The sequence below is a fragment of the Arachis duranensis genome, chromosome 8 (assembly GCF_000817695.3).
Source record: "Arachis duranensis cultivar V14167 chromosome 8, aradu.V14167.gnm2.J7QH, whole genome shotgun sequence".
Taxonomy (NCBI): Eukaryota; Viridiplantae; Streptophyta; class Magnoliopsida; order Fabales; family Fabaceae; genus Arachis; species Arachis duranensis.
This window is the reverse complement of record NC_029779.3, coordinates 20,706,429-20,717,642: the sequence shown is the minus strand read 5'-3', so window position 1 is coordinate 20,717,642 and position 11,214 is coordinate 20,706,429. Positions and strand designations below refer to the sequence as shown.

General features: G+C 37.2%; 1 protein-coding gene across 1 annotated transcript; it reads right to left on the bottom strand.

The window, feature by feature from the left end:
* Positions 1-7,422: 7,422 nt before the first annotated feature.
* Positions 7,423-10,275, bottom strand: LOC107461306 (ras-related protein RABA5b). Its single transcript, XM_016079794.3, has 2 exons — positions 9,814-10,275; positions 7,423-8,093 (listed from the first exon to the last, which is right to left on the bottom strand). Exons 1-2 carry the CDS (start codon positions 10,145-10,147, stop codon positions 7,780-7,782), a joined length of 648 nt encoding a protein of 215 aa, XP_015935280.1. The 5' UTR covers positions 10,148-10,275; the 3' UTR covers positions 7,423-7,779.
* Positions 10,276-11,214: the final 939 nt, after the last annotated feature.

Genomic DNA, 11,214 nt, shown 5'->3' with positions numbered 1-11,214 from the left:
GCTCCATGAGAGCCACTGTCAAGCTATTGACATTAAAGAAGCGCTTGTTGGGAGGCAACCCAATTTTATTTATCTAATTTTATTTTATTTTGTTTTAGTGTTATTTTTGTGTTTAATTAGGTACATGATCATGAGGAGTCACGAAAAAAATAAAAAAAAATTAAAAACAGAGTCAAAAACAGAAGAAAAAAATTTTTCACCCTGGAGGATGCACGGGCTGGCGTTCAACGCCCAGAAGATGCATCTGGCCGGCGTTCAACGCCAGAACAGAGCACCATTCTGGCGCTGAACGCCCAAAACAAGCAACAACCTGGCGTTAAACGCCAGGATGGTGCACAGGGAGGACAAACTGGCGCTGAACGCCAGAAACAAGCATGAAACTGGCGTTCAACGCCAGAAACATGCATTACATGGGCGTTTAACGCCCAGAACATGTACCAATGGGCGTTTGAAGGCCAGAATGGTGCATGGAGGCAATTTACACGCCTATAGGGTGAAGGAATGGTATTTCTTTTCACCTCAGGATCTGTGGACCTCACAGGATCCCCACCTACCTCGCCCTCTCTCTTTCCATCCATGATCATCCCTTCTGTTTTTCATTCACCACCTGCTTCTACCCATTCTTCCCCATACACCCCACCTCCCTTTACAATTACATGCAACTACAGCACCAAGTTGATGAATGCAATTCAACTTCTCTTTCCCACCCAATCCCACCCATATAGCCGAATCCATCTCCCCTCACTCACCTCCATCTTCTTCTTCTTCTTCTCTTCTTTCTTTTCTTGCTCGAGGGCGAGCAATATTTTAAGTTTGGTGTGGTAAAAGCATAGCTTTTTTTTGCTTTTCCATTACCATTAATGGCACCTAAGGCCAGAGAAACCTCAAAGGGAAGACAAAAGCTTCCACCTCTGAGTCTTGGGAGATGAAAAATATAAGCCGTCTTAGCTCAGTGGTAGAACATATGGCTGCAAATCAAGAGATCCCTATGGTTAGAACATGTGGCTGCAAATCAAGAGATCCATGAGATACCTCAGGGGATAAGTTGTCCTCCACACAAATATTGGAAGCAACTAAGGGTAGAAACACCAAAAATATTAGGAATCATTCAACAGAAACAAGGAAGAGATATAGAGGAGCTCAAAGAGCACCATTGCACCTTCAAGAAGGCGCCACCCTCACTCAGGTGGATTCATTCCTTGTTCTTTATTTTCTTTCTGTTTTCGGTTTTTAAGTATTGTGTTTATCTATGTTTTTATGTCTCTACTTCATGATCATTAGTGTGTAACCATGCCTTAAAGCTATGAATAAAATCCATTGGTCTTTCACCTCTCTTAAAAGAAAAATGTTTTAATTCAAAAGAACAAGAAGTACATAAATTTCGAATTTATCATTGAATTTAATTTAATTATATTGATGTGGTGGCAATAATTTTTGTTTTCTGAATGAATGCTTGAACAGTGCATATTTTTGATCTTGTTGTTTATGAGTGTTAAAATTGTTGGCTCTTGAAAGAATGATGAACAAAGAGAAATGTTATTGATGATCTGAAAAACATCATGAAATTGATTCTTGAAGCAAGAAAAAGCAGTGAAAAAGCAAAAGCTTGTGAAAAAAAAAATGGCGAAAAAATTGAGAAAATAGAAGGAAAAAGCAAGTAGAAAGAACCAATAGCCCTTAAAACCAAAAGGCAAGGGTAGCAAGGATCCAAGGCTTTGAGCACCAATGGATAGGAGGGCCCAAGGAAATAAAATCAAGGCCTAAGCGGCTAAATCAAGCTGTCCCTAACCATGTGCTTGTGTCATGAAGGTCCAAGTGAAAAGCTTGAGACTGAATGGTTAAAGTCGTGATCCAAAGCTAAAGAGTGTGCTTAAGAGCTCTGGACACCACTAACTGGGGACTTTAGCAAAGCTGAGTCACAATCTGAAAAGGTTCACCCAGTTATGTGTACCTCTTTGTTTGATCTGATCTAAAGTGTACTGGTTGAGTTCTTCTGGAATTTTTAGAGTCCTTTTCAGGTGTAGGTTCCTGGCTGTGGCAAAAGTCGGGAACTTCAGCTCACAGTATTTGTTTACAAATTTAACTGGGTCAGCTGCAGGTACCAACTGATCAGCCTTTTCCTGTGGGATAAAGTTCTTCTCCTGCCAGGAATCATCATGTAAGATGCCAAGGATGGAACCAGAGGATTCGCCTCTTTTTCTTTTGCCAGTTGATGAGCGGATATTTTGTACGCTTTTTGGGGGTAATTTCATGTAGATTTTAGTATGTTTCAGTTAGTTTTTAGTAAAATAATATTAGTTTTTAGGCAAAAATCATATTTCTGGACTTTACTATGAGTTTGTGTGTTTTTCTGTGATTTCAGGTAAATTCTGACTGAAATTGAGGGATTTGAGCAAAACTCTGAAGAAGGCTGACAAAAGGACTGCTGATGCTGATGGAATCTGACCTCCCTGCACTCGAAATGGATTTTCTGGAGCTAAAGAACTCCAATTGGCACGCTCTCAACGGCGTTGGAAAGTAGACATCTAGGGCTTTCCAGCAATATATAATAGTCCATACTTTATTCGAAGAATGACGATGTAACGTGGCGTTGAACGCCAAGTACACGCTGCTGTCTGGAGTTAAACGCCAGAAAAACGTCATTATCCGGAGTTGAACGCCCAAAACACGTCATAACCTGAAGTTTGACGCCAAGAAATGCCTCTACACGTGAATTAATCAAGCTCAGCCCAAGCATACACCAAGTGGGCCCCGGAAGTGGATTTATGCATCAATTACTTACTCATGTAAACCCTAAGAGCTAGTCTAGTATATATAGGACATTTATCTATTGTATTATTTTTGACCACGTTCATCTTTGGTCTCAGTTTTGTTTTATTCTTCATCTTAGGAGATCATTGATCACGTTAGAGGGGCTGGCCATTCGGCCATGCCTGAACTCTCTTGCTTATGTATTTTTCAACGGTGGAGTTTCTGCACACCATAGATTGAGGGTGTGGAGCTCTGCTGTACCTCAAGTATTAATGAAATTCTATTTTCTTCTATTCGGTTTCTATCTTATTCTTATTCCAAGATATTCATTCGTACCCAAGAACATAATGAATGTGATGAGTCCAATTACCCTCATTATTATTCTCACTTATGAACGCGAGTGATTGACAACCACTTACGTTCTACATGCAACAGAGCTTGAATGCGTATCTCTTAGATTCCCCAACAGAATCTTCGTGGTATAAGTTAGATAGTTGGCGGCATTCATCTGGATCCGGAAAGTCCAACCTTGTCTGTGGTGTTCCGAGTAGGATTCCGATCATGAGTGACCGTGCCGTGCTTCAAACTTTAACCTGCTGGGCGTTGGTGACAGACGCAAAAGAGGGATTCTATTCCAGTAGGAGCGGGAACCAACCGGTGATTAGCAGTACTGTGACAGAGTGCGTGCATTAGTTTTCACTGCGAGGATGGGATGTAGCCATCAGCCATGGGTGATGCCTCCAGACTGGTTAGCTGTGCGAGTGATAGCCGCACAGGATATTTCCCCGTGAGGAATGAAAGTAGCCACAGTTGATGGTGAACCCCTATACAAAGCTTGCCATGGAAAGGAGTAAGAAGGATTGAGTAGAAGCAGTAGGAGAGCAGGTGTCCTTGGGCTCTACAGCATCTCCATCCGCTTATCTGAAATTCCCACCAATGAATCTGCATAAGTCTTCTATCCCTTTTATTTCTACCCTTTATTTCTATTTTCGAAAACCCATAAACAATTTTAATCTGCCTAACTGAGATTTGCAAGGTGACCATATCTTGCTTCATACCAACAATCTCTGTGGATTCGACCCTTACTCGCGTAAGGTTTATTACTTGGACGACCCAGTACACTTGCTGGTTAGTTGAACGGAGTTGTGAAAATAAACAATGCCCTCAAAGTAAACATCCTACAAGTAGAAAGAACAAGTGATCACAATTTCGTCCACCAGTTGCATATTATCCTCCTCAACATCAATTTCAAGCTCAATGGAAGAAGGTTCCACAACCTTGGAATCCACCTTACACTCAACTTCTCCTAGATTTCTACCACTTCTTCCTTTTTAATGATTTTGGCTTCCTCCACTTGTTGCAAGACATACTCCATCTCCTTGTTCTCAAGTTGAGATTCTAGAATCTCCTTCATGCTCTGCTCTTCAATTGATTTTCCACATTCATCTGTGGAAATGTTTTGTTTGTGGCATGAATCACATTTGTCTAAATTACCTTTAATTTTGGCAAAGTTAGCCATGATAGCTTCATGCCTCTTTTGGGCTTGCTCTTGTTCCTTGAGAATCATGATTGCTTTAAGCAGATCCATCGCTTCCATGAGACGATCCATTGGCTCTTGTTCCACTTGGCTAACATAATTAGGATAATGTTACTCTTGGATCGATGGATATGGATATTCTTCCATTGAGGGTTATTGTGGAAAGAAGAATTCATCATGTGGTTGAAAGTTATCTTATATGAGAGGTGGTTCATCTTGGTGAGAGTATGGAGGTGGTGTATATAGAGGTGGTGGTTCTTGGGAGTGTTGATGTTAGAAATGTGGTGGCTCTAAGTATGGTTCATATGGCTCATATGGTTGTTGGTATGGTGGATATGAGTTAAGGTCATATGAAGGTGTTTAGTAGTATAGGGCTTGTGAATAAGGTTGAGAACAATGTTGAAGAGGGTGTTCATAGGCATATGGTGGGTGTGGTTGATAACCACAAGAAGAATCATCATAACCATTGGATTAGTATTCACCATGGGGTGGTTCAAATTCATAGTATGCCGGAGGATGTTGTTGCCATGAAGATTGTTCATATGCTTGAGGCTCCTCACACCTTTTATTTTTCCATCCTTAAAAATGAGGCTGAATGCCTCTTAAAGAACATATATATATGTTGGGCTTGGGCCCAAGTTAGACCCGGTCTAACCCGTTAGCGTCTTAGGTCCATTTGGCCCAATTTTGGGCCAAAACCTTTAAGATTAGCGTCCGATTTTCAATTCTAAATTATTTTTGCCTTTTTAAAATAATAAATTCAATTTTCAAAATCTTATTTTTCTTAATACGTGGTATCAGTCAGACTAGAACCGGTACTGCCGGCTTAAGTGCCAGAACGCGATTTTACAAAAGCTTTTCATAAAAGATACATTTTTCCACTCAAAAAAATCTATTGAATTCAAATTTCACCTTTTTATTTTCAAAATATCATTTTTATATTTTTGAACCTATTCTGGGCAGTTAAATTATTATTTTATTAAAACGGTTATTCCGGTTCTTACAAATTGTGCAGATATACAAGGACTATGAGGAGTCATACAATAAGGTGTCAAAGCTGTTACAAGCACTACAGAGTTATTGTCTTGGAACAATATGTGAGGCCTTACCTTACTATAAAGGATACCTTATGGTCCATGACTGTAGCATGTTCGACAAAGTATTTTGCGCATTTCCGTCTTGTATCGAGGCTTTCAAGCATTGTAAGCCATTTGTTTTTGTCGATGGCATGCATTTATATGGCAAATATAGTAGTGTATTGCTTATTGTAGTGGCACAAGACGGCAACAACAATATCCTTCCTGTTGCTTTTTGCAATTGTAGAGTTTGAAAGTACATAGTCATGGTCTTTCTTCCTGACAAATTTGAGACGACATGTCACCCCACAAGAAGGCCTGTTGATTATATCTGAAAGATCCCAAGCGATCAAAGCTGCACTGAGGGCCGATAATAGTGGTTGGCATCCTCCCAGGGCGTTCTATGCTTTTTGTGTTAGACAGAAGGCCGCAAACTTCATGTTTCGTTTCATGTCCGCCGAGGGCAAGCCGTACCTCATAAACACTGCTTATAGTCCAAGCAAGGTTAGGTACGAGTGGTACGTAGATTCCTTGAGAGGTTTGTTGCAAGAGATGGCAGACTGGGCTGGTAGGTTCAACAAAGAAATATGGCTACAACACTGTGACGGCGGTCGCCGGTTTGGTCACATGACAACAAATCTCTCGGAGTGCATCCATATAGTGCTTAAGGGTACACGGTGCTTGCTGATTTCTTCCATCATACGATGCACTCTTGTAAGGCTGCAAAAGTTGTTCGTCACGAAGGGCAGGGAGGCACAAGCACAACTGACGGCTGAAAATTATTTCTCCCAACGGCTAATGGCTGCCGTTGAAAAGAACAGAGAGAGCATCCCGAAGATGCATGTTACTCACTATGACAGACAGGCTTCAGTGTTTGTCGTTGAAGAGTTAGAGCCTTTCGAGGGTTGGTCTCAAGGTTCATTCCGTGTTCGGTCACGGCGGGGACGTGTAACTGTGGCCATTTCCAATCTCTCCACTTTCCATGTCATGTGCTTGCCGCTTGTGCTGCCGCAAGCATTGAGTGGGCTCCATATGTTCATCCGCTGCAGAAGTTCACACATATCTTGTTTATACTATAAACGAGATATACACGTGTCATTCAGTCTGTCTTATATATGTGTAACTGTAAACAAGATAAGACATGCTACGTATTTTTGTAATTATTTTACAAATTATTTATTTTAGTAAATAATTTTTTTTTAATTATTTAAAAGAATCCATATATGTAGTGGTGATGGTAATGGTGATAAGAAGAAGAAGAAAGTCATGATGGTGGTACTAATGCCTGGAGTGGTGGTTATAGTATTGATGATGATGACGACGACGACGACGACAGAGGGAGAAAGGCGAATTAGAGATGGTGTGATGATGATGAAGATGATATTATATTAAATAGGATAAAATTGATAAAAATATTTTGACTTAATAATTGATTGTTATAAAATTAATGATAGAGATAAAATTAAAATATATTCTAAATGTTAAGGACAAAATTAAATTGAATTAATCATTGAAAGATATTTTTAAAATTTTTTTAAAAACGTTTAAAAAAATATCTTTTACAAAAAAAAAAAGAAATATGTCATCAATGAAGTAACTTAAAATCTAAATAAATGAGATGTTTTGAGGATGTGCATATAATTTGGAGACTCTCATACGATGTAATAGATGGAAGTAGGTGAGAGAGTTTAAGACTAAAAGAGATTTCATATTAAAGTTTATAACAATAGAAAAATATTTGTAACTTGTAAGGAGAAAAGTGAATGCTAATCCTTCGTTCTTGTCTTTACCTATGCCCTTTTAAAGTGATTCTTAAAGAACATATAAAGGATTATTCCTATGGTAAAAATGGAATTTATCTTCACATGAAATCAAAACTATGTAGACAAGACATATAAATCCGTGAATCATGAAAAAAAATATTATAAGCAATTAAGCACTAGTTTTATGTTTATTTTTTTAATATATTTTTTATTTTTTGTGTGAAAGTAATTGACAAAAAATGAAAAAAATAAAATATTTATTTGTTATACCATAATTAAAAAGTGTACAAAAAACTATTAAAAAATATACAAATATCATTTCTCAAAAATAATTTGGTTACATATCTTACTAGTTACTAAGAACACATGCAAAGACCTGATGACCTAAAATACCGAAAGTGCCAAGAAGAGAGAGTTGAAACACACTAATACAGTAATACTAACTAAACAAAATACATGCAAAAGAGTATATAATTTCGCGGTTTCGTTTTCCTTCCACGAAGGGATAAGGATATGGGACCTCAAGAACCTAAATGAATAGAAAAATAAATGACAAAACGGTAGGGAACAATAACCATGTTAAAAGCAGGGAAACTGTCCCAAGAAAATAACTATTGAAATTCCAAACAAGTTTCAAGATCCAAGCTCATCATCAAGAACAACAAGAAAAATTGAACTGATGTTGCTTTGATCCCGCTCCATTGACAAGGCTTACTCGATTCGCAGACAATTCAGCCTTGTGAGAATCAGAACTTAGGACTTTGCGGCTGATGTTGTCGTAAATCTCACGGATAACAGTCTCAAAAGCTATTTGGACATTGGTAGTGTCAAGTGCTGAAGTCTCCATGAAGAACAAACCTTCTGCTTCTGCAAGGTTTTTTCCCTCCTCTACGCTAACCTCCCTGATATTCTCCAAATCACACTTGTTTCCCACCAACATTGTTGCCACAGTGCCATCATTTTGAGCTGCGGTTTATGCAAGAATTAAATTATATATTGCAGTAAAATAAAATACAAACCACTCACCATAACTAAGAACCTTCAGTCATGTCACGGATCATATGGGAAACATAAAAGATGCAAGATTTGGACTGACCCCACCACCATACTCAATCGAATTTAATAAATTAAACTAATATCATTTACCCGCAAAAAACTAAAAATAATAAATAGCTAATATGCGAAATTCGATGCTCGGGTAAATCTGCATATAATACGACAGGTGTCATTATACCAGCAAACTATAACAGAAATTTATTTAATTAGTTCATCCAATCCAGTTTAAACAATTTATTTAGTGAAAAGTAGTTAATCTTGATAAACAGATATCGAGTTCCCTATAAACACTTAGATTTGTGAATATGTTACAAATCTCTAATTTTCCATTATATTCGTTTGTTATTGCAGAAAAAGGTCCTGACGATGGAATGGGGTCGAATATAGTAGCAACTAATTTGCATAATTTAGGCCACCAATTGAGAATTTCTGATTCAAAGCCTAGCGGAAATAAAACAAGATATCCATTAATTAATTCATCAACTTAATGATATGTTAAGATTCCTACTTAAAAATGTGAAATACTAAGATTATTAGTGCATAATCCACACTAATGGCAAGGATAGAATATCCATATTCTACCACTGCAAATAAATCAATCTTCAGGCATATATTTGGCACATCATTTACCAAGCTGCACGCACAATCATTCAATCAATTCGATACCCTTCACCAACTTTTCTTCCAGAAGAGCCTCAACATAATTGATACCTCCCACGCCCATACAAACTCAATGAACACTGATTCAAACTTAAAAATATCCAATCCCTGGTTCCTCTACCTCATCTTCCCATTTTTCCAATAAAGGAACCATATCAAGTACACATGTAGCACCAACTATACTACTTCTAGCCATTAATTGCTAAAGCAAAAAAGGCAGCAAAGAAATATAGAAACCCTACTCTTATCCTTCTCCTTCCTAATCCTAATCCTAAACAATTTTTCCTTTTAACAAAACCCCACCATGTAAATTAAACACACTAAATAGAAGCCCACAATACACAACATCAGTTACTAGCAGCATAATACATAGAAATTAAAAGAAATAAATTATTCTCTTAACCTTTATAGTTTTACCGAATTCATAATTAAATTCCTATAGCTTAAAAGCTTCTGATTGGGATAATATACCATTTTGAATTTTGTGATTAGGTCCTTGTCATGCCAAAAACATTAGAGTTAACAAAAGTGTGAGTATCTCCAATTTGGAGAGGATCATTCGGTTAACTTTTTAGTGTTTTTTGCAGCACATGAATCTAATTACAAAATTAAAAAAATATAAGAATATAATTGGAGACTTTTTAAACTATAAAAACTTAATTACAAATTGAGTAAAAGAGAACTCGACAAAGTAATTTAACCAAAAAAAAAAATACAAAAGCCCAGCATATCACATCACAAAGAAATTCTTCGGTCTTAGAGTACATTTAAGTATTTAACACATGTTCAATAAGCATTAAGAAGTTAGAACCACTCCTTTATTTTTAACATTGTAAATTAAAACATAGAGTAAACATTTGTTAAGCACGTATGACATATATGTTCTAAGATGATGCAAGAATACCAAAAAATAAAAATCGACAGTTAAAAGAAAAGAAGGGGAATGAGGGTGAGAGTGTGGGTGACTAACTAGCAAGCTCTTCAAGCCACCTCTTGATGCCGTCAAAGGTGCTCCGGCGACTGATATCATAGACAACGAGAGCACCAACGGCGCCCCTGTAGTATGCAGAGGTAACGGCCCTGAAGCGTTCTTGGCCCGCGGTGTCCCAGATCTGCGCCTTCACCTCCTTCCCCTCGATTTCTACCACCTGTGTTTGGAACTCAACACCAATCGTGGCCTTCGAGTTCGTGTCGAATTCGTTCCTCGCAAACCTCGAAAGCAGGTTCGACTTCCCCACCGCCGAGTCCCCTATTAGGACTATCTTGAACAGGTACTCCTCCCCAACATCTCCATCTTCTTCCATTCTTGCTGCTTCAAAAGAAAGAAAAGAAGATTTCTGTATCAATTGAGTAGCTGTGTTGTGGTAGTGGCGAGAGTAATGTAGTTATGTAGGTAAGCTATGGTTTATTATTTTTTTTTCCTTTTCCCTGCTATTGTAAGGTTTTTACTTTTTACTTTTTACTACAGCTTTTTGGGCATGCCCGCGTGATTGGAGGCGGGATTTTTGTGAACCTTTTTCAGTGGGTTTTTTCATGGCACCTCGCCACTTCGTGGCTCCTCTGAAATGTGCTTGACGTAGTATTTATTATTATTATTATTATTATTTGGTGAATTCTACCTAATTCTTTGAAAAATAGTATATAAATTATCCTTTGTGATGCGTGATATTTTAATTAGTTATTATTTTAACTATAGTTGAGTTATTTTGTAATTTATTATTTAAAATAGATAATGATATAATTTTTTAAAATATCAAAATACTGCTCCTGTAATTGAAGCATTTTGCCACTTATTTATTTTTTTCAGTAGCTTCGATCTTTTCAAACATCGCTGATATCGTAGTGATAAAAAGCGTCCACGTTGTCATCATCTACTGTCCTCTCACGCAATCTTTCTTTCTTCATCCCTTAACGACGTCGTTGAATTCCTGTCTTCAGTAACTTTATTGTCCTATTTAATATAACCATCGCCGACGTTATCGCTGTCTCCTATCCTCTTACTCAATACCTCTTTCTGTCGTGGATCGCTCTCTACTAATATAAATAATGTTTATTTTGGTTATTAAATTTTTTCGTTAAAATAAATTTTTATTTAATTACACGATATATGTAAAATATAATATAATAAAATAACTCCGTTTAGAGTACTTAAATAGAAAATAATATAAAAATAATTTTTAAATAAAAAATAGATAATATTAAAATTTTTAAATACAAAAGTAAATTATATAGATAGACATGTATTTCATATTTATATCCCGCTAGGGAGACAATGGACTATTGAGTTATAAAATAAACCAAGGATCGAATAGTATGTCATAATACCACTCATCCTAAAAGCTTCAACCGATAGAAAACTGTAACACTAATA

Coding starts and splice junctions, on each gene's coding strand:
- LOC107461306 (XM_016079794.3), bottom strand. CDS start 10,147: ATGGAAGAAGATGGAGATGTTGGGGAGGAGTACCTGTTCAAGATAGTC. Junction 8,094..9,813: donor GTGGCTTGAAGAGCTTGCTA/GTTAGTCACCCA, acceptor CATAAACCGCAG/CTCAAAATGATGGCACTGTG.